Consider the following 24,403-nt stretch of genomic DNA (forward strand, 5'->3'; position numbering starts at 1 on the left):
TTAGGGACTCGTGTCTGGAGCACAAAAGGTTTCAGCAGGAGAACTGCAGTGATTCTGCATTCAGTGCCCAAGGGCAGCTGAGGTGGACAGTATGGTGGGAGCGGGAGGGGGGCATGACTCCTAACTCAGCCCATAATTAACCATTTCATTAGCACCATAAAAAGGACAGTGACCATCAACTGTACCCACTGCTTTTACCATGGCAGGTCAGTCAAGTCCTTTCTATTACAGTAGCTCTAACTAATACACACCAAATTGTTTCTTCTTCGGTTTGCTTGTTCACGCTGCCTTTCGTTTGTGTGTATCTAGTCTCCACATCTTAAAACGCCTGCCTCCTCCTCATATTTAGTATTTAATCTAGTCCAGCTGAGCTCATCCGAGGAGACAACTCTGTGAAAGACAAAGCAAAAATACTATATAGGCAACCTTATGATGCCCTTGTCTTAAAGCACAGTGATGGTCACGGGAAGTAGCTATGTACTAATACCTTTCTGGAGCAGGTTCACTTTCAGTTGCCCATACTCATTTCAGTAACAAATAATCTCTCTTATCCCTGCAACACACGTAGGTAGGAAACCCTGAACTGTTCTGAGACCTCATGCATGCAACCGGCCAGCGGTCCAGCTGGATTTTGTCCTGTTATGAACGGGCACCCCAGTGAAGATTGTGCGAGTAGAATTTGGCATGGGGAAGTCATATTAACAGGTACAAATTAACCAACCAGAAAGGACCCCAGTCTGCTTCTCAGATGCAGGCAGAATAATGGTGGGCTGCAGAGAAAACATTCTCTTACTCGTAAACTAACAACATCTGATGTGAAAAAACGAGCTATGAGCAAAGAGATCGAACAAGGCCATTCTTAGAGTCACTTTGCAGAGTACAATCACATTTTGAAGCATGGAAGATTTCTGGCAACCCTAAGAACAGTCTCTCTTTTACAATCCCCCTTTACTTATGATTCTGGCCACAGGAGAGGTTTGCAGATGCTAAACCTTTTGTTTTAAAAACAGCTGGTTTTTTTATTGCAAAATATTTAATTCACTGTTGAAATGAAATGAAACAACAGAATAGGAATACAATTTTACTAGTTTATATTTCAATTCATAAAGTATACACACTGCAACTATGCTACCACAATGTCCACGCATCTAATATTGATGGAGTTACAGTTGTTGGGGTTTTTTTGGTATTAAACAATAAAGATAATGTACGCAATTAAGGAAAAAAGCTTGGACATAGCATGTTATATCCTGTAGTCACAGAGTACGTTAGCTAGCGTTAGTACAGTTAACAAGAAAAAGGTAGAAATACAAAATAAACAAATATCTTTATATACAAACCAGTGCCTCTTATTGTTACCAGCTTATACTCACACTGCACACAAAATTTATCCACTGATGCAATAGATACTTCAGCATAACACAAACCATTATAAATTAAAAATATTACAAGGTGCAAAACTCCATTCTACAGCTTTCTGGTGAGAACTTCAGGACAATCCAAAAGATGAGAAATCCAAGTAAGTTTAGCACCGATTAGTGCAACTGCATTGAGCATGGAAAAAATGACCTACAGAACCTCCGTACATGTTACCAGAAAAGCCAGTTACGATACACAGCTATGGATGTTTGCAACTACACTCACGCAGTGATTTTTGCCTCTCAAATATATCTCAGTTTATTGTCTCTTTGTCCCATTCATACATATGTGCAAAACTAATTCTGGAAGCCCTTACAGAACTTCACAGAAGGCCTGCTACAGCCAGGTTAAAAACGAAAACGAAAACGAAAAAACAGACAAAAGTGAACAGAAGGACATAATTAAACGTCAAAACATCCACATGATTAGCTCGCATTAGCAGTCCTGGTGTTGGGATTGAAACGCTGTTGATGAGCGCAGCTCAAACAATATGACACAGAAGTAAAACGGAATTTGTCAAGCATTCTGATTTTCTCATCTAGCACTCTGACAAGTCTCCCAACCTAGGGCTGTGAATCTGGTCGGCAGCCCAGGCTAAAAAAGCCCAGTTGCATAGAATTGAGTAGTAATTCAGAAAAAAATGGCAAGACACCACGAGATGGATGATGCGTGCATGTTAAACCAAAATGGGCTTGCTCCGACAGGAGTGCTGAGACCACCCCCCTTTGTAAAGCATGTCACCTCCCGCTCTCCAAATCCTAGCTCTGGGGACTACTTTCTGGCACTGATATAGTTCTTGCTAAGAGTCATTATTTGCTTTGTTAGTGACACTTTTTCCTTTTAAATAAAATATTAAAAAAGGTTATAACTGTAAAAAAACCTATCGTATGTAAACTTAACAATTAGGGTTTGGTAAGTTCTCGTACCTAGTTTGTGAAAAGCCTCCAGCCAGACCGCAGAATGGAGTGTTTCTCTGAAGAGCTTCAATCTAGCTACATCACCTGTTAAATATCAGTAGTATGAAGATCCCGTGTCTAGCAATAAAGCCTTTGTGTTTCCATCCACTTTATCACTGACCTATTGAATCCTGACATGCTGTGTTTCTATTTTATGTACATTCTGGTCCTCTCACATGTCACAGAATTAAACATCTGGCCAAGGAAGGCAACAAAAGGTGTTGTTAAGAAGATGTATTTGACGGAGTTTTGCTTTTCAACAAGTCTCTTTCCCTTGGACTCCAGTCACTGTTTTTATAGAACTTAATGTTCGGTTGAACCAAGTCTTCTTTGCAGCCTGAACCTCATTCAGTGCCAGGCCCAAATGGTGCTCCAAATCCTGCAAAGGCAACAGCCAAGAGAAAGCAGCTGTGACATACACACGTACAGCAAAAAACTGTTTCAGTAAGGCCTAGAGGACTCAAACAACCTACCCCCCCACCCGCTGACAATTTTTACAGCTTCTGAAGAGCCCTTTTAAGTCCAGCAAGCACATTTTCATTCTGCGTGCACAAAGCTTGTGTCATTACCATGCAGCTACCTCCACTCTGCAATTCCATACAGACTGAAGGTGAACAAGGGGTTTCGAGGAACTGTTTTTTTCCCTGCTAACTTTTGGCCAAGAATATACTTTAATTAGTAGATGGAAAAGAAAAGCCTACATTCTCTGATCAGTGCGCCCAAACATAACACCCACCTCTTTCATTTTAATCAGTCCCACATGCACACTTAGCAAGCAAGAAATTAAGAATTCAGCATGTTATGCACTGGCCAAGCTGCAACTGAAGGGTGTGCAGAGATGACAAGTACTGGCAAAGTGTAAATGCAAGGAAGCAATTTGGGTTAGAAAATCAGCAGAGGAAAATTTAGATCCGATATCCAGAAGTCCCTCCTTGTTAAGCTATAGACCACGCTTCCCAGGGATGCAGCAAAAGCATCCTTCCTCAGCACAAGGGAAACCTGACTGGACAGAGAACTGGAGAAAAGATTGAAGAAAACTGATTGCCGTGGGTGAGTGCAGGGCTGGCTGGGATGTGGCAGCTCTCATATTTCCATCACAAACCCACAACAGGAGGATAAGAAGAGTACTCTCCAAGCTTCAACCTTAGCCTTTAGCAATTTCCAATTAAAAACAGAAACAAAAAGTAACTCCCTCCTTCCCTCCCCAACTGGGTGTATAAAATGGCCTGTTTTACTTCCTTTATCCTTTAAGATTTCACTCAATCAGCTTCCTGTTGGGAGCTCCAACACATGCTACAGTTTACATGGGGCAGCTGTACTGCTACTCCAGTCTGCATGGAAGTAGTAAACCAGTGCAGAGTGGTCTGTTCAAGACACTGCATTGTTCTCATACCACAGTATTTGAGTGCCTTCCAACCATACATTAAAAAACATGACTTGTTTCTGTCACATGTTGTTTGTGCTCGCAAAACTATTGTGAAAGAAAGGAAAATGTGATTTGCTGCTTTGCCAGGGCTAAAATAGAAAAAGTGTGGGGTTTACTTTTTCCATGCAGGCACTCACAGAAGATTAGCCAGTAAGTACTACACTGGAGCTGGACAGAGGTCTGGATGCTGTGCAGGCCAGTTCCAGGGCTTCACATGATTTTAATTATTCTATTCTGGAAATGCTGTTTTCCAAACCAAATATTTGGTTAAATGCAGGAAATGGCAAATTCCTGTTCCAGCCAAAAGTCTGCTCTGATCTCCCTGCTCAAAGCACTTTAAAAACAAAACAAAAAACAACCCAGGATATAAAACAGTCCCATTTCTGGGACTTCCGGTTAGGCTGGGCAATATTTAAGGTAAGGCTCCGAAAAGGAGCTTGGGAAAAGAAGGCCACACTGACCGCTGAGTGACCTGATAAGAAAGGTAAAAAAATAAAAAACACATTAATGAGCAAAGAAGCTGACCCAAAGAAGGGAGTAGCAAAAGCAGTGGCTGGATGTTTTTAAAAATAAATGTAAGTAGTAAGAGCTATTAAGGAGGCAGAGATAAAAAGAACTGAAGATGCAGATGTGCAAACTTGGCAAAAGAATCAAACAGAAATGGACGTCTCAACAGAGAGACAGATGAACACTACTACGGAATGAAAGTCCTTCACGTATAAATACAGGGGCTGCGAGACTAGTTTTTTGTACTGACCACCAGGAGAATAACTGATGTACTGCATTGCTACCTGTCACGGGCATGTTTCACTAAGCTGTGAGACTGTTAGACTGGCTGGTGCACTGTCCAAATGACAACCAACCTCTCCAAGCTCTGGCCACCACACACGAACTGGAGATGTTCCTTCAGCATCGCACTCGAGCTCCAGGAGGCTGCTTGCAGACAGCAGCATCTTAGAGCACAAAGACCCAAGCAATCAAGAGCAATGGCAAGCAAGAGGCTACCCCACCACTCTCGTGCCTCAAAACAACACTGTTGGGTCCATAATAAGCCTCCAGATGTTACCTGTATTTTACATTCTGCTTCTACCAGCTGCAGCTTGGTTTGGGCCAGCTCAAGCTCCATTTCCCTCAGCTGGTTTTTCAGTGTCTCCTTCTCCTCATCCGTGTCCTCATCAGAACCCTCCTTGGCAGAACTGGAGACCTTCACATGCCCTTCCTTATTGAAGAACTCTCGGCAGTGCTCACAGTCATCCACTTTTTGCTAAAGCCAAAAAACATCCAGCCATGAGCACTTCCATTGAGCAAAAGCATCAGAGCTATTTCCTGACTCTGCCCCCATGCAAGGAGACCAGGAGAGCCTCAGGGACCCCATAAAAACATAAGGGGCTCCTTCTGCTACTGAAGGCAAGTGGGGTCAAACAGCAGGCACACGCAGCAGGCAAACAGCTTGTCACCCTCAGATCCCCATTTCTACCATGGCCTGGAGTCTATAGGCTGCCCTAGGCCATTCAGGGTGGAAGAACTGGCTCTAACTGCTTAGGGCTTTGGGAGGAAGATTTAGGAAGAAAAAGCACCTAAGTCAGGCGTAGTTCAGAAAAAGTTTATTAGCAAATTACTTGAAACAAATTTAAAAGATCAAAAATGCAGAGTTTTGCTGTGTGATGAGTCTTAAACAGTGAAAACTGGCTACGGGACCTGAACCTGTTCAGCCTCCACAAAAGAAAGCTGAGGGGATCTGATGGCTGTCTATAAATTGGCCAAGGGGGGCCAGCAGGCAATGGAAAAATCCCTGTTCCCCCCAAGCACTACTGGGAGTAACAAGAAATAACAGCCATAAGTTGACAGAGTAGTTTCAGGCTAGACATCAGGAGGCACTGCTTCACTGTCAGGGTGGCCAGGATTTGGAACCAACTTCTAAGGGAAGTGGTGCTCGCCCCTACCCTGGGGGTCTTCAAAAGGAGGCTAGACAGCCACCTAGCCGGGTCGCTTGACCCAAGCATCCTTTCCTGCCCATGGCAGGGGGTTGGACTTGATGATCTGCTCAGGTCCCTTCCAACCCTACCAACTATGAAAATTTTGGTAACCTGGTCTCTTACCCGGATTTTCTCAATTTCAACTTTATTTGCTGTTTGTTGCTTCTCCAGTCGCTCGCTCAGCTGGGAACAAATCTGACAAAGCAAAATTCTGTTACAAATCATTTATAAAAGCAAAAGCTTTTCTCTAAATAGAATATTAAAAGCAAAAACCAATGCCACAGCAGCATTCGACTGGAAGTTTTAAGAGCTCTGGAAGTTGTGGAATTCAGACTTAAGGTTTCTGCAGCAGCTTGGGCTTTGAATTTAGGTATTATGATTGGATCTTTGATGACTGAACCCCCCCCCCAACACACACACACGCACACATTTCTGCACATATGTGCAGAAATCCATTAAGTTACATGCAAATCTACAGCTGTAGCAAATGGCACAATTTAAACATAAAATGTTAACAACTTAGCCTCGCCAGAGGAATCAGGAAAGGGGGTGGGGAAGCACAGCCCTTTTACTGCCTTGGGAATAAAGGAGATGATTGTGACCATGGGTATAGTAGGCAATATCTATCCCTGAGACTTGCTGGTGCAGCTCTAAAATGTTTTGAGGTCACATTCCCACTATACAGAGCCACACACTTGCTCTCCTGACAGCTTACAACTCAGGAGGGTGAATTACAGCTAAATAACTTCAAAAACAATATTAAGAGACTGCAGCAAAGGAATAACCTTCTTTTATCATCACCAAGTCCTAGCATGTTATGGAAGGAAGAGGGAAACTGGGAAGAAAAAAAACACCTGTGGAGCAAAGTGAGCAGCCAGACTCAAAGATGGAAAGAGCACAGTCCATTTAAAAAAAATGCGCTTTGCAATAGAGCCAATACCACCTGTAAAGTCAGAGCTGAACAGAACAGGCCAAACCTGTCAAGCATCTCCAAAAAGAAAGTGCAGAACCAGCTACAGCTTTCCTGATTTAACATAACTCCTAAGTCCCAGCGATGCATGGCAGAGATCACACTTTATGTGCAGATTTCTGGGAAATAAATCCTAAAAGCCAGAGAATCCCCTGCTATTTGAGAGCAGCTGGCACCCTCATCGAGCTGAGCTTACCTGCTTGTAGTCGCCAATAATAGAGCTGTTCTTCTTAATCTCTGACTCTGCCTTGTCTAGTTCCCTACGACACATCTCCTTCAGCTGTAGTAAAAAAGAAGAAACATGTCTATAGTTACACTATCTCAGCAATAATCAATCAGAGGGCACTTGCAGGAGGCTAATCATGCCCATTCCTCCCTCTCTCTCACTTTACAGAAAGGCAGGCCATATTTAATGTTAAGAGCAAAGGTCTCATCCAGCTTAAGTGGTGATGGGGAAAGATCTGTAATACTGGTTTGAAACACTGGTGACACCAGCAACCAGGAAACGCATGGTGGGTTGGAGGGAAGATTTAACTGGGGTTAAAGGTGACAGTTTGTCCATGGTGCTTCTCTCTGCTCCTAACACACACTCTGTGCACCCAGGCTCTCATCTGACCTGCAACTAACTGCTGCTTTCTGTAGTTCACAAAAAAACAGCAAGCTCTGCTGTGCTGGAAGCAGCCAAAGCCCGACTTGGATCAACAAGCCCTTTCCACAAACATTGTATTTTCTGAATTTCTACACTCAGCAAAACATGAAAAGTGTCAGAAATGGCTGTAACCTGAGCAGACTCATCCTCTAGTCGCCGTTTCTCTTCTTCTGCATCGATTAACTTCTGTTTGGTCATAAGCAATTCCTTATTCAATGCATCTGCCTTTTCTTCCGCCTGCAATACACAAGTGAAGCAATGCATCAAGAAAGGCTGTTCCCACTACTAGAGAATACTAAGTGCTTTTGTGCCTCTCCCGTTTGACATGCAAAGGTGCAGACTCCAGTGGAAGCCTGCCCAGCCCCTGGCCTTATTTCACACTCTTCGATCTCATTACCCTTCCCAGTGGCAGGAGTTTCCATGCAAGGCATCACAAGAACTAATTTGCTGTTGTTTTTGGTACTCCCAACAGCTTTGGGAAAAGCAGTTCACTTGGAAACTGTGCTTGCTGCACAACCTTCCCATAAACCTGAACACTGTCACAAGAGATCCCACTCTACTCTACTCAACTATCCACTGTTTAGCTTTAGAAACATCAGAAACAGCAAGACTTTGTTACTGTTTCAAAATGCATGAAGACCAATCCACATATACTGATGAAGGAGGAAATTAAAATGAAAACACCTTCACAAAAATACAGGAACAATAAGCATGAGGATGAACGTATGGAGTATGCACACACAGTTATCAATAACTGAAATGATTGAAATGAAATTCAGAAAACAATTGACAATTCCTTCCAGAGGAAGAAAATTATAATGTGAATGATTATGCACAAGCCCCAATGATCCTTAAAAACAGGGACACAGTTCTTAAGTGACTGGCTTTTCCCTCTTCACCACCACCACCAAACTGCAGCACATTTGACTCCAACATCAGGAATACAAGGATGAGTTTCTGGAGAGGGGCAAAGGAAGCTAAGAGGTCTCTCTCACTCCTTTGGGCTTCACGGCTGGGAAGGTAGCAGGGCACAGCGAGTCGTACGACATTTTTCAGCACTCTACATCCAGGATAGCTTGCTCGTTTAAAATGGAGGGTGATCTCATGGCCCAATTTTAAGGATTTAAACACAGTTCCTTAGAGTCTAAGGGTCAAACTACATATGTCCACTGAAGGAAAAATCTCATCAATTTAATTGCACCATCTCTGGAGATGACAGGCTGTTTCAAAGGTTGGATCCAATTCAATTTCATACCCAGCCTTTTGTTTAAAAAGCTCAACAAACTCACATGACAGTTATAAACAGTTACCAATGGATATAAAATGCAACAGGAGGGATTCCTTCAGTGCAGTTTAGTCCAGAGTCCACCCTCTGAGCAGAACTACTGGGTGTCCTCACATCCCTCTAGGATGTCTCTTTAATGAAATGAAAGGAGGGGTAGTAGGAAGTGAACTTACGGCTGCTTTGTGAAGTCCTTGCATGGAACAGCGTGGTAATGGAACATACTCTCCTTATTAATTCATAGGAGATTTTAATACTAACAAGCTGTGGATAGCATAAATCCCGGAAACCACAGGGTGAACCTCAAAGGCAGCAAAGGTTCCTCCATTAGCATAAAAAACCCCTACGAACTTTCAGTATTTTTCCTGCACATAGTTTGCAGAAGGCAGTGGCAGTGCCTTTTCTCTTATGCAGGTGGACTGGAATATTTTAAAGCCTGTCAAATTCTTGTTTCTACGGTTCCCCAGAGCCAGCTTCCTCTGAGATTTCAGAAGTGCATGCATGCTGGTTTAGAACGAGAAAAGCCTGACACCCAGCACTCGAGCTCTTTCCCATGCACCTCCAACTGGGCTGGGTTAGTTCATTTTGTCCTTTCACGTGTACTGCCAAAGCCAATCTTTCAAGCCCTTGTGTATCCTGCACAAAAGCACTCCCTACTAAGACTCCCCAGATGCGTGTCTCCAAAGCTAGGCGAGACACAGCAAGGAAAGACTTGTGCAATACAAACAGAACTAATGTACCTGCTGTAAAGTCTTACAAAACTGTTGCTCCATAGTAAATCTTTGAAGACATAAAAACTTTTTGCTTCAGGGATATTCTTTCATTTTAACATGCATGTAAATACTTGATCAGTACAAGAACGTACCCTCCAGTGCATTTCCCTTTAGAAAGCATTAGATATAGGAAATGACCTACGCGATTGCCAAAAAAAGCAGAAGGCGGGTGCAGGAAGGGGACGAGACAAGAAATTCAGTCCACATGGATAACTAGAGTGAGCAGAAAATAACACAAGTGAACATTGTCAAGAGTACCCAAGTCCTCTGAAAAGTCCAAGTGATGCAGGCTCTCAAGTCATTTGGGCACTTCAAAAAACTCTGCCCACATACACAGAATAAATGGCTACAGGATCCACATTACCACTACACGGGTCAGGAAGTGGGTGTTCTACGTTCCAGCTGCACTTTCTGTTTCGAACCGCTAGGACAACAGTGCTAAAGAAGCACCTGCATCCTGCATGAGACATGCGAGCTTTGCACGTCAGTAAACATAGGAATCGTTCTACAGGTTGCTGGTGTGGCCCAAGCAGGAGCCAACCTGCAGCAGCAACTGTCCAACTAGTATCTAAAGCAGGAAACAAGACTGCCATTTGCAAGCGTCAGGACAATTTCAGAAGTTAGAATGCAACTACTCACGCAGGATGGAGAGGCCAAGACTGATTTTCTTCCTCAGATTACTGTGGTCTCTTTTAGAGATCTGTGTTTCGTTTAAAGGGACCACTGTGAGCACAGCATTGCCTGGTATCATAACTGATATGGACGTGACACAGAAGAAAGACTCCCCCCTGACTCAGTCCACAGAACCACCTTCTGCAGCAGGATGAATACCCCATAAAGAAACCTAATCCAGCTAATGCCTAAGCCTGCTCCTACCCGACCTGGTGCACCTGACAGGATCACAGGCCCACGTAGGACCGGTTCAAATATAAAAACACACAGGCAGAGGGTTGGAGGCAAAAGATAAATGGGAAAATACCTCACAGTACAGTAAGAATGTAAGGCTTATCAATCCTTTTAATGGAAGATGCAAGACATGATCTACCTACAGACCCCTCCAGAGAAAAATTAAAGGATTTAAACAGGATGAATAGGTAGAAATTAAGCCTGAGTATTATTTCTACCCCAGTGCACAGAAATAGCTTACGTTATCCAAGTCCTTTCGAAGTGCGATCTTGCTGGTGACCAGTTCATGTGCAAGGTCATCATTTTCTTGCTCGAGCCTCATGTTTGCTTCTTGCAGACGCCGGTTCTCTCGCTGTGGGAAACAAAAAGCCAGTTCACAAAAAAAATTATCTTAAGAGGTTTAGAGGAGAGTGAACACCACTCCTTGTGTTCCTCTCTGCTCAAACACCTACCCTTACAGTTCTGTGTGAGTGCACTATTGTGGCAACAAACAGTTAACCATATTGTGAATATAAAAGTAGAAAAAAATTAACCCTGGGACAGTGGTACCAGGAAGCTCACTGAGTCACAAGGCTTTTGAAGAGCAGGGATGTGGGGTACATCACATGCTTACCAAATGCTTCCCTCCTTGGTTTGTAATGAAATCTGTGTGCAGTTTACTAAGCAGTGTATAGTGAAATGAGAGGTGTAAAGAGACAAAGGAACTGGGGACTTTGTGAAACTGCATTTCCCTAAACAAAACCACTCTGTCATAACCAGAAGTGAGAAGCTGGAGCTCCCAGGAAACAGACAGATAATAAGTTAACTCAAAATATTTTCAGGGCATGAAAGAGCAGGTCAAAGTGGAAACCATGCGTGACACCGGCGTGATCAGATGGGCATTACCTCAAACCTCTCTATAGGATCCTCCTGTTGTGCTTGTTGCTCCCTCATGGTATGATATTCTTTTTCATATTTCTTCAGCTTCTTCTGGCTGATCTGAATTAGAAGCAGCACATTAGTTCATGACAACAACTCCTTTCAAGGAAAAGAATAAACTTTTCACATACAAGACGCAGGTACCTACAACTTCTGCAAAGCTCACGAGGTGTTTCCCATCTACTCTGAGAATCAAAGCATTAGAGCTGACCAAATTCATATAATCAATTATCCACTTCAACACCCTCTTGCTTGGGGCAGAGATGCTTATTTGATGAGATTAACATCTCAAAGCCTGCCTCTACAACTTCTTTTTTTGTGTTGGATGCGGTTTCATTAAGCTGCTAATGCAGGAATAGGCTTGTACAAATTTGGCCACCTAGCTCTGCCAGTGCAGTTCAAACCCGACACCTAAGACCTCTAAGTCCCAAAGCTACCTGTGCATCTCAGTCAAACTTCTACACCCAGGAAGGACCAAGGAAAATTCCCTGACCCAGTAGCCTGTAGTTAATGTGCTGCAGTCAGGAAATTACAGACCCTCTGGATGACCTTGGGCAAATCCATCTATTGGTGCCCCAGTTATCCTATGTGTAAAACAGGGCCAAGAGTTACCCTTGCTTCCCAGAAGCACTGATGAGTTCAGAAAATGGACGTGGGTGTTTAGGTGCCACAGTAAAAGGATACAAAGAAAAGCTTTTAAAGAGAATCCATCAGCTGTCTCACTTGGATCTCTCTGCTGAGGTTGCTAAATACTGTAATGGCTTACCAGTACAGACTATGCCAAGACCAGACTTGACCTCCTGCTGATTTAAATTGGGTTTCCAAGGGCTAGAAGTTGCTGAGAGCTTTACTATGACTTTAACAAGCCAAAGAAATGAGAAACAGAGATGGCTAATAAAAAAAAGACATTTCTTGCCCAACAATATTAATGGTTAACAGACAAATGTTATTTTGCAAATGAGCAAGATGGACATAGGAAATCTGTTTAAGTTTTAATGTCTCCTCTATCATTAACAATCTTGCCTGAAATGGAAGAACTACAGAAAAGTAGGATCTAGGCTCCCCCTAGCGAGATTCACACAGAAATGTTTTAACCGGATTTCACCTGAAATTTTTCAGAGCAAATAGCCTCCCTCATCTCTGCGTTCCATGCAGATGAAATTACAGGAGTTAAATCAGGAAAAAAATCCAGGTAAACAACCCTACTAAACAACTGAAGGTGATCTGTAGCGTAACAAGCCTCTGTTGAGAATGGGGCTAAACTCTTCTTAAGCAGTTTGCTTCACTGCCCTGGAACATGGGTGACTTTCACACCTGAAAAATCTCAACCTACTGAGAATGCTCACCAACGAGCAGTGAAATATGCAGCAGCCTAAAGAGAAGGGAAGCCAGTGCACATCAACACATTTCCATTCACGAGCCTTCTGCATGCGTCAGAACCACTCCTGGCGCTATACATAAATAGCTGGGCCATCAAGGGAAGACTTTGCTAAACTCGCCACTAAAAATTCACACAAGCCCCAGAAGGATGGATGTACAGGAATGGCAGCTAGAGCCTTAAGGTTTGGCTTCATGAGACCAGGAGGAGGTAGAGCTCTGAGTCCCAGTTCAGTTTTTCCAGGGACACAGAGGGTAGCGGTGGCTCTTTTATATGCGATTCCAACGACAACCTGAAGAACACATCACTTCCGTACCCATCACTTGCTGACCTCCTTTTCAGCAGAATGCTGCTGTAATCACAATGCTTCAGCCAGTCTACTTTTCCCTTCCTATAAATGATTCAGTCGGACATCCAGCCCTTTTCTGTACAAAAATGTTTCCAAGTAAAAAGCCCAAGATTGTCTTGACAGCAAATGGCTTCATGCTCAAGGTCGCGCCAATTATGTGCCACATTCCAATTCAAGGAACCAGGCCAGAGGGAGAGCCGCAAGGGCTCAGCACTGGTGCAGCGTTCAGTGGCGGTGGCGCAGGTTGCATTCTCCCTGCAGCCTTCCATTTAACCCTTCCAACACAAACACTGGGAAAATGGTGTGCAGCCTTCCAGAGAGCGTTTTTATGGGCCACGAGAGTTCACGCGGCACTGGACGTGCTCAGGGAACCACGGCAGGAGCAGACAGCGAAACTGAACACGGTGCCAACTCTGACGAGCTCAGGGAAGACATGGGCAAATGCTGCTGGCAGTGCAAGGGTTACACATTTGTCTTAGCCCCATGCATATTTAATGCAGATAGTGTACTGAATGTTTAATGACTGGACGAGCCAAGGCAGGCTCGCTGGCATCCTGCTCATTGCCCCATCTCCCCAGACACAGGTCTCAGGACAGAACAGAGCATAAACCAGCCAACTGCCATTTTGAGGTCTGTGCTGTGGGTGGATTTGGAGCAAACGAGGTGCCAGTAATGCCTATGCGCTCATGACATGGCATGCCTAGCCATCAATGCACACAGAGCTCCTTAAGCCATGCTCCAAGTACAAGAAAACTGCATGTCAACACAAAGGGATTGGATTTGTGAAAGAACGCAGAACTCGTGAAACTGCCAAGTCGGTTTCCTTCTAAAATAAAATACAGCTCCAGATGTGGACAAACAATTCAAAGTGGTATACAGTTACTGAAGGTCACAGATGATCTACTGCAACCACCACCTCTGTCTGCTTTATCCTACTCCAAAAGGAAGCTAAGCTGCAGTAATTTTAAATTTGTTTAATTCAGGTTTCAAGTTCCAGCAGTTTAGCCCCATTACACCTGTAGATTGACAGACAAAATAATTACATCGACTCAAATGGTACAAGTTCCTGAGTGGTAAAAGTCCCCAGTACCCTTCTTCCCCCAAATCCCTTTTAAAATAGTCTGAAGTTATATCTGACCATAGTGCCCATTTCAGAACTAATGCATCACATCTATACAGGGGAAATTATAGAAGAGAATTAGTCTGCAATTCTAGTTTAGGGATCCTTTCTAAAGTGTCAGTTTAAAGTTGGATTTGATCAGAGAAGCTTCTGACTTCCAGCTGCAAATCAATACAAATCTTCAGTATCACTAACTGCCAGGAATATCCTCAATGTCAACGGCTAAATCTACTTTATGTAGAGGATATTTAAGTCATGGGACCTGGTGGACAATGCTTCCCTGAAATGATTGTGTACCTCACACTGTTGAAATGAGTAATGGATCTCAGAAGCATTTCATCATGGAGATATCATGAAATAGGAAATATTAAATCAAGAGGTTCAATAAGTAATAGAAAGGCATCATATTTATGGGCATGTCCATCCACAAAGAGAAGGGAACACAACATCATTTGCAATAAAGGATATGTATATTATTGCCAAAAAAGTTCAAGCAAACACCTATGTTCAAGTGTTAATTAAAACGGGCATCTCAGGTTTGTTCCACGGCATCAACCAGTTTTATGTGGTGGTTTTGCCTTTGGTATTTTTAATCAGACTTGTTTGGGCCTTCTAACAGGTCACCAAGCCCCTTCTTCATGGACTGCAGCAGAGGGATTTTGTGCTCCATCCTCACCCCTCCTTTTGATGCCGACGTGGTCCTTCACAGCCACAGGGATGAAAGTAATCAGTTTTAAAAAGCCGCACAGTGTCTATATAAATTCTCTTGGCTCTTAACATTCACAAAACCTTTTACACAGACCAACCAGGTGCTGTATTACCTTCCTGCAGGGAGCTTAAAAATACATGGCTTGTATGTATTTCTCAAACTTCAGGGCTTAGGATCCACATACGAATGAACTAATTGTGCCACACAGAGCCTTTCCCATGGCGTTATGGTGCATCTTTCTCATTGACAATGTAATCCAAGCTCCACCTTCTCAATATTATTCTACATCCCATGAGTACCACAACAAAGATGAGCCTGCTTTTGTGCATCATCCTGTACATACTCAAGAATTTCCCATCAGTGCTTCCTCTGGTGATCACAAGTGCAAGAACCAAGTCTAACCACCCTCAGTGTTTCCCAAACTTTTGGCAATGCTGGTGGTCAGACGAATGCAGTGTTATTAGGGTAAGCCATAACCATGGACAGAAATCCAACCCGAGTTCCTAGTCATGCCAGAAGTAACCTCAGATTGCATTGTTAATCTAAGACACCACCACAGGAAAAAGCAAATACTTACAAAAGATTCCCACTCAGAAGCCTCTGCAGCTGAAACACCGTATAGTACATGGCGGCGCACTGGTTGTTGCCAGCATCTCTCATGCATGCACTTAGCAGACCCAAATGAAAAGCCAGGAAGGAAAAAGGATATCTAAACCTCCCCCTTGGGCTGCTCAAGGAAAAACAAAGCCTTCTGCATTATTAATGAGCTCTAACTACCTGCAATGCAAGTGTGGTGGCTCCAGCCGACAGCTCCACGCAAAGCCCTGCTATTCCTTTTTTAATTACGCTACTGAGGAGACCTTCTTTAGAGCAGAAGTGAAGAGCATACTTGGCCTGCTTACAGTGTAAAAACCACCTTCACATTAATGTGGTTTTTCTGAGTGCCACCATCTTGGGGATAAAGTGTACAGCTGAGAAGGAATTCACACAAGCTAGTTCTTAGCTTTGTGAACATACCTGTCTCAGGATCACTTCCTCATCTTGGTTCATTTGGGATTTTTGCAAGTGATTAGCGGTTTTGAGGTGCCCTCAGTTTTTGGCTGTTCAACTTGATATACCTTAAAGAGGCCTGGTTTTCAGTCTGTACTGGGCACACATCTGAAAATCCAGGCCCCTTCAGATTTCTCAAAAGTCGATTAAAAAAAACCCAGCTATCCACAATGAGTCACCTTTAAAACCACTGGCTTTGTGTTCTACTTGTTTCACTGCAAAGCATCACTTCTATACACTGATAGAGAAATGATGAAGTTCTAGGTGTGCCTCCCACAAAGACAGTTCCACAAAGAATTCCTTGCTATCTTCATACAGTTACCTTCATATTGCATGCCAACTCCATCAGCTTTTTTGCATTTTCCTCTGAGCGGTACCTCTTGGGCAGCTGTACACGGAAGAACTTCAAAGCTCCTTCGAAGTCAGTCAGTAATAGATCATCCTTGGTAGTCTAAAAAACATACAGACAAAAAAATATTTGCAAAGCAGATTCTGTGAAACCACTCCAGAGACAGATCAAACAACAGCTATTCTGCCAAGCTCCCAGGAAAGTATCTTATAACTTTTGCAAGCAATTTTTTATTTTCACTCGCACAATACAACATCTTTTCCACATGTGACCCAGCCCAGCAGCAAATCACACCAGTCAGCAATGAGCGAGGCACAGGAAGAGTTATTTAGAACATTTTTGTAACAGGCAGTCTAATTGTCAAGGCAGTACATAATGATATATGAAATGAAAAAAACATTCAAGTGGATACTCACTTTTAATAATCCCAGTGCAACATTAAAAATAACACTTATACCCTGAAGAGACAGAATAAGAAAAAAAAAAAAGGAATCAATATTTACAAGCTTAAGTTTCTTCCCACATCATATCAATTTTTTTTATTTGTTCCAGCATAAAAGCAGACCCAGAAGCTTCGGAGACCCAAAGAATAAGCCTACCCACAATAAGACACAACTCCTTGGTGCCTGACACTGCAGAGAGCAGCAGGAGGTGTATCAAGATAGCCTCCAACCACTTGTGGCCTGCTGGAGAAAAGCGTTGCTCCAAACTTCCATTTTATTTATTTTCAGTGTAATACTAAATAAAGATTATTTTATGAAAACTATCTAACTGGACTGGGGGAGCTCAGAGTAGGACCCATGCATTTAACACAAAACAGCAGTTATCAGCAACATAGCCACAGGACCCTCCAAAAGCTGCTGTAATTAATTAGCTGGCAGGTGGCTGGCTTACTATCCTAAGCAAATGCGGTGCTACGTCACATACTATATTCTGTGCTGCTGCAGGCAGGGTCCCTGGCTAAAAGGGTCACAAGTCACATGAGAGGTGCAGTGTCTTTCACTTGCCTAAAATACACCCAGAAAAATAGGCTAAAAAGGGAAGAGCAGACAGCTTTCTGCTGCCAACTCATGAAAGGCACAACCTCAGTACAAAACCCCGTAAGCACCCCGGGAGTGAACGTGTGAAGATAATATATTAAATTCAGTGAGAAATTTCTTTTTTTAATTTAGGTGAAGTTGCTGATGCATTTTAAGCCTGTTGTGCCAGGGTGTGCAAGAAACCAGACCTCATTTCATATATCAGGTCCAACTTGACATGGTGCCTGGAATAACCACAAGGCACTCCCCTTCCCTTTTCTGAAGAATGGATTTGGCTACCTGTCAGGAATTGTGTTCTTCCTTCACTACACAACTCAGTACCAAAATAGCACTGCTACAATCCTAGCATCCAATGATAAAGATGAAAAAAAGTGCTCAAGGCCAACCAACAGCTCCTCTTATCCGCTATCAGTATCAAACCAGCTGGCTGATAGGATACAAAAAGGGAAGATTTCCAATCTCTAATGGAAATCTATCATCACTATCTGCAGTCTACACAGCAAGGCACTTGAGTTCTTTTCCGCCCACAGAGGGAAGGCTGCTTAACATTTCAATATACCGACTTCCTGAAAAGGCTGGATTCAAAATGAAACTAGAAACTAATGATTGCTTTGGTTTATTTAAATAGATATGCGTTTTCTGCCTGACCTTGAATTACTCACTCCACCAATAACCTGCATATAAAACATTTCATGTTCGTAGAAAAGAAGAGACAACATCAACATCGGCTGCCCTTTTTCCTACTACTACAAATAAACTTTTGAAGTCAAACACCAGAGATGAAAAGGCAACTGCTAAATCCTCCCCAGGTGTTAGGATCTGCTCTGACACAACAAATAGCTTATGACCTATAAGCAAATCAGAATGAATCAAAAAGGAAAGCCCTTTCTCTTCCATTAAAGCTGCTCATTGAGATATTTAATCCCAAGGGGCACAGAAGTTTTTCCAGATACCAGCCTATGAAAAAGATAAATTTACATCTTTAGATAAAGATAAATTTTTCCAGGCAGTCGGAAAGAAAGTCAGACAAGAGCAAAAGCATTAAAGATCAGAAAGATTCCTCACCCTGAAACCTGCTAAATGCCTGCAGCCTCCTCAAGGGACTTCACATAGTAACAGCTGAAATTTTCATTTTCTAAATTATGCACGATGAAAAATTCTGGCCGACGATATAAATACACACACAAAATTTCAAGTTGACTTCCCTACATCAGTGCTTAATACTAGATCATTTACAGATACGCTTTTATTCACCAAGATTATGTAAAAGGGACTCACAGATCAATGCAAGAGGATCTGGCAGCTACATGTCCCTTCTGCTTCCATATCTTTCAGAGTTCCACTGATACTACTGGGTAGGGCTTGGATTTTTCCTCCATCCTTGATCCCTTTGGATTTTGTTTTTAACAGCAACAAATTAAGACCAGATCTGCTGCTATGGCTTCTAAGAGTAACTACATCAATAAATGCTGCAACAGTGGGATTCTGAAATTGGTATTAAATGAACTCAGCATAAAGTTTAGGAAGCACCCGGTACGGAGAAAGGGTGACTGACTTGGGAATCGCACACTAACTTCCCGGTTGCGCTTCATTTCTGAGTAAAGGTTTTCTTAAAAATGCTTGATTATGACAGCCCCCCTTCTCAACACTGGAACATGCCTTCCAAACATGGCATCATTACAAACGCAACCAGGACACAAGGAAATGCTCAGAATGTGACTGCTGCATTTTCCTGTTTTGGCTGTACTATTGTCACCTGTTTTACTCCTTTAAAACTACAATAAAACCCTTCTTTATGACTTGTTTAATAATTTTTGGACATGTGTGTGTGTTTCTAAACAAACGGCGCTGATTTGGCAGATGCCATCTGTTGCTTTTTATTACACTGGTGTGTAAGCAAAGCAAGCAGCAGGCTCCTGAGCAACACCACTAGGTGAAGAGCAACACAATGACCAGAAGATTTACAAGTGCTGCAACCTTTGGATGACACAACTGCTGCAGCACCTTGCTACTTCATGCAAATATCTGGGAGATGCACCAAAAAAATCAAAATTAGTGCATTCTGGCAATCAGAAAGCAAGCAAAAAAAAATGAATATCCCCAGGCACACTGCACTGCAAAATGTATGCCATTCACTTATGTTGATATATATAGTTTAGACTCAGTGTATATTATTTCCCAGAATACTGCTCAGTACAATGCTATATAAAAAAAAGACTAAAGACTAATACATTATCTCAGTATAAAAGAATTTTGCCTCAAAATACACACTAAGCAGCAGAATGAGACAATTCAGCTTTTGAGGGGGACAGAGTTAACAGGGCTGTCAAGATACTCACATGAGAATTAGAAAGAACTAAACACAGCAGTTGTCAGTGCTCTAGGACATCTTAAACTGTATGTTGTATATAGGTAGGAAAACTTTTTTTGTTGTTGTTAAATGCTGGATCTAAAAATCTAGGAACATAATCATATGATCCATGGTAACAAGAGTCCTTTATGTAAGATATCACAAGATCAACCCTCTGTGTCCTGTAACTAATGCATGGAATTATAGAGATCACATAGTACTCTACTAAAAATAAGTAGTAATAATCTGAAAAAAGAAACCCATAATCCAATGATGTAACGTCTTAAAAATGCTGAAAAACACTTACAAGGCAGAGATGATTTTTATGTCATTGCTTACATTTTTGTATTGGAAGTTATATTTGAAGTGTCAGTTGTCCAGCTTTCATAGATCAAATACAGACTGTAAGTTACACTTGGTACAGAGAGTGCGTACAAAGCTGGACAGTTGTACATGACGTACCTCACATAACAGCAAGTCGATAATATGGAAGACCATGTATAGAGGGAATTTTGCAGTGAAAAGGGTAAGAAACCACTGGGAAGCATACATGTGGGCTTCAAGACTGATGTCCAGAAAGTGGTTGTAGAGGTCAGGAATATACTCCTAAAAAACAGCACATGTGTTAAGTTTGGATTAAAAGCAGAGTTGAACAGCATGCTTACAGTTCTCAGAGCTATGATAGCCTGGCACAATACAAGATGCAAGTTTGGCCTACTATATCCTAGTAGGAGCACGTGAAATAATTATGCTAAAAGAAGTTTCTCCTCTGAAACCATACTGATGCCTGGTTGCCCTCTACCTCAACAACGGGAGTAATACTAATGTTTGAAAACTGTTCACCTGCATGAGCAAAATCTCGCTCCCAAGCCATTAAAGCTATCTCCAGTATGGCAAACCTTGACCCGTTTCCCCAGAGGTCACCGGGGTGCTTACCTGCATGAGGCGTTCCAGCTGGTAAAATTTGCAGTGCAAGTCTTCAAAGTTTTGTTTGAAAAGTTCCCTGAGTCCATAGTCAAACATGATTTTGACCAGAACACTAAAAGCCTGTTCTTCAGGCATCTGTCGGATAGGACAAAAAAGTGTCAACATGTTAAAACAAGTATTATTCTATTTCCTTCCTTTGGGTTGCTGTTACTCCCAGAACACCAAGTCAGATCTGCGCAAGGATCTAGTCATCTAACTCCCTATAAACGCATGGGGTCAGATTTTTAATAGCAGATAAAAAGATGAACAAGTACCATCACAACTGAAGTGGGACAGTATTTCATGCCTATAAAGAAAGACAAATCCCTCATAATTCTGCAAAATTTACATTTCCGACTAGAAACACACTTTTCAACCATTGAGTTGTACAGTATTTCTGTATCCTGCTGCCGTTATCCCTAACGAGACCGACAGCTTCAAACCAAACCCGAATTCTACCATTTCTCAATATATTTCAGTCACTTCCCAAGCATAATCAGCTACCAGATGTAAGATGCAAATATTTTTGCAGAATTACTGCAAAATGATGAACAATAACATTTTTTAAGTTTGCTTTTTAAAATACCATTATTAAATGTTGATTTGCTCAGACCGTTGCAAAGAGAGGTCAGTTATTACTACCCAGAGTTCAGCTTTGTCAGGTCTCTGCATCGGCTTGGGACAGACAGTTTCCTCTCCCTCTCCTGTCAGCAGCTGAAGGCAGAAACATCACGGCTTGTCAATACACGTACATCTTTCCTTGGTGCCACAGATCAGTTCTGATCTCTCCACAGCAGCAGAGACAGATGCCTCAGGTCAATCATTGCGTCACGTAAAGGCCTGAACATCTAACATGTGCTCTACTATCCACAGATGAAGCCTGTAAACTAAAAAAATTCCAGAAACACTCCAGTTGTGGTAGTGAGGGACTTGCAGAAACTAGATTTCTTCTGCTGTAACATTACCTCTTATTACACAGGGACTGCACACCAGTGTTTCGTCCAAGACAACACAGCCTAGAACTCTTATCACAGCCCCTCAGAGTCACGCTCCAAAGACCGACTCTAATGAGGACCAAAATGAAAAACAAGCAGCAAACACTGGAATGCAATTTGCACCCTTGGTTCTCAAAAGTAACAATTATCATTAAAGAGTAAGTGCTACAAAAATGATGAATGGTTTGTGTTCTTGGGTCTGTGAGCCTCTACTCAAATGGGAGTCAAAAGAATGGACAGCTGGCAATTAGCACAAGAGAGAATCGCACATCTATTAGTAAGAAAAGTTTGGTTCAACTACTGGTGAAAGAAGGAAAAGGAAATGTATATCAACCAGCTATTCCTGGTTTGATTTAGAAGATAGTTGCAGAATTATTCTCCCCATCAGTTATGTGGTTCTGCTGACACATTACACAGAACCAAAAGTACTGGTTAGGTACTATCACCCCATTAGACTTTTATTTAATTTAGAGCGAGTAGTTTTAAATATCTTTCTATAATTGCCATAGATTCACAACACATTAGGAAAACAATTCTCTGAAAACCAGTTTGACAGATGCACAGATGTCTTAAATTTAGTTCTGCAAGGCAGCAGCACTCGCTCACAGCTGCCGGGGGGTGGGGAGGTGGAAATCACAAAATCCTGCTGGGCTTCAGAACTCTGCTCAGTTTCTGCTAGCAGTGCACCAAAAAAACCAACCCAAAAACCAACCAACCAAACTCTTGATGAAGAAGCAGGAGGCATTAACAAGACTGGATAAAAATAACTGGGTGCTGCCAAAATGTGTAATTTTCACCAGTGTTTTCCAACCAGGAGCAAACTTCAAAACTTTCTACCTAAATTCACAGTAAGCATGAAGCAGAGAGCATCTTCCATAGGTGCCAAGGTGATTAGTAGGAAGTTACTACCCTGAGCACAAGTGTAACTAGCAACTAAAGCACACATTTAATATCTTTTAAGATCCAAATCTATTTCCATCTTTGATTATTCTCTAACATCTAAAACCACAAAACACAAAGCATCTAAAGGAGGACACTGAGATATTCAAGCCACTACGACGTAACGAGCTCACATTCTACCAACATGCTGCAAAACATCCTCTGTTGAATCCAAGACCTCTAGCAAAATCTGTGTGCACTTTCAGTAAACAAATTAAAAAAAAAAACTGTTCTAAAAAGCTTAAAATTTAGTCTGAGATGCCCAACACGAGCCTTTGCAGGGAGTTCCTGTAGATGGCCTCCCTCAAATTCCAGGGTTACTTGTACCTAGGTAAACTTAAGTAAGCTGCTTTTGGTTAACTCATTTAAATTAAACTAGGATTAGCAATAGATATTGCTCAATGAAGGAGATCAGCTGTGCCAGGATATGTCCTGGCACAGATGATCCATTTTGAAAATGCACATTGCCTGCTGTCCTGCCTATTGGACTTGTGGGGACAACAGGAGACGTGTTTCCTCCTTGCAGAGGTGAGCCCCTGGCAATCTTGAAGGTCCCCGGAGATTACCAGGGATGAATCTCTGGAAGCAGGAAACCCTGACCTTCCCTGTTTCCCAAGATGAGCCAGAGTGATCCCAGGGACATCTCTGGATGCAGGGAAAGCTGGGCACTCCAGGGCAGCACGCGGCCGTGGGGCCCAGTATGCAGCATGTGGCCCCAGGGCTAGGGCTGCCAAATCAGCTAATTGGCTCTCCCCAGGTTTGAGGGGCCCAGTCCTGCACAGGAATTCACAAGGTGAACAGGACTGGGGTCCTCAAGCCCAGGGGACTCCTTGCTGGGGTGGTTGGACAGTGCAGGCAGCCCACACTCCCCCACCATAAAGCAGTGAATGAAGAGGTACATTTAATTATTGCCTTTTATCATAGCCACCCTATGGCACAACGCAAAGTATGGATGTCTATTTGCTATCGCTCTGTGCCTCCGTAACAGTTTTTGTGGCAGCACAAAAAGTGATGGACGGCAACATCTGTTTTTACCCTAAGATAGTTGGGAGCTGGAGAGAACCTAGTAGAACCAAAAAGAAGAGAGCGCCAACCACAAATTCATCGTCAAGGCTGCACAATTGAAACAGAACAAGCTCGTCTTTCCTCTAATGTCAGAATTATTGACAATTAAGCATTTAAGTAACCAAACATGCGGTTCACTATACCAGAAGCCTGAGTTCATTTGAAGTTAGTTCTGGAGAAACATAAGCACTACTTTTGTCTCAGGATTAAAGCAAGTAGGAAAGGAAAAAAAACCAACAACAACAACAAAAAAAACTTACATGCAGAAGCAGCACAGCAGCAAGAAATGACTGGCCTTGACAATAGCCAATCTCTTCATCATAGACAGAATAGGCCTGAAAAAAAGAATAGGGAGTTTAAAACAAGCGCTTTCCCTAGAGCAGAACTGTATGAGGACACGGCTGATCGCTCTATTCATCAGCGCCAAGGGGCTGACAAACGGTTAGTCATGACTCAACTGGCCTTGCAGAAGGAGGTTTAGCTGCCCAGAGATTAACCAAAAACCAAATTGTGGCCTTCAAAACAATCAGTGGTAATGCAGAGACCAGGGTGGTTACTGGGTGCTGGACTCTTTCCAGCTATTTAGTCACACTCATTCTTACGTTCCATGTCAGCATCTATAGAGCCCCCATTCCAGTAACATTTTCAACAAGACTCATTATATATTCCTTGGTATAGAGACGGATTTTAATTTGCCAATTAAAAATCATATGCAGCAGTTTCCCCACAACTGCGTGTTCAGCTGTTCAGTAATTTTGCCTATTTACACCCTTTGGTGAGATAGAGGGAAGGGGAAAAGCCCCTTTTTAAAATGGAAC

At 42.5% G+C, this 24,403-nt stretch overlaps 1 protein-coding gene across 2 annotated transcripts in view; it reads right to left on the bottom strand.

Moving 5' to 3' along the window:
- Window positions 1-1,068: 1,068 nt before the first annotated feature.
- Window positions 1,069-24,403, bottom strand: part of RABGAP1 (RAB GTPase activating protein 1) — a 91,245-nt gene continuing 67,910 nt past the window's right edge. For both annotated transcript variants that reach the window (XM_090022986.1, XM_090022987.1), the window contains exons 15-26: window positions 23,846-23,920; window positions 20,557-20,682; window positions 20,083-20,226; window positions 16,647-16,688; window positions 16,204-16,332; window positions 11,243-11,335; window positions 10,599-10,709; window positions 7,529-7,633; window positions 6,944-7,027; window positions 5,901-5,972; window positions 4,868-5,065; window positions 1,069-2,754 (exon numbers count right to left, since the gene is read on the bottom strand). In XM_090022986.1, the coding sequence (XP_089879112.1) occupies window positions 2,632-2,754; window positions 4,868-5,065; window positions 5,901-5,972; window positions 6,944-7,027; window positions 7,529-7,633; window positions 10,599-10,709; window positions 11,243-11,335; window positions 16,204-16,332; window positions 16,647-16,688; window positions 20,083-20,226; window positions 20,557-20,682; window positions 23,846-23,920 (1,302 nt within the window). In that variant the 3' untranslated portion in view covers window positions 1,069-2,631. The remainder of the gene's footprint in view (window positions 2,755-4,867; window positions 5,066-5,900; window positions 5,973-6,943; window positions 7,028-7,528; window positions 7,634-10,598; window positions 10,710-11,242; window positions 11,336-16,203; window positions 16,333-16,646; window positions 16,689-20,082; window positions 20,227-20,556; window positions 20,683-23,845; window positions 23,921-24,403) is intronic.

Source organism: Crocodylus siamensis, chromosome 11, assembly GCF_052110815.1.
Source record: "Crocodylus siamensis isolate JL-2025a chromosome 11, ASM5211081v1, whole genome shotgun sequence".
Taxonomy (NCBI): Eukaryota; Metazoa; Chordata; order Crocodylia; family Crocodylidae; genus Crocodylus; species Crocodylus siamensis.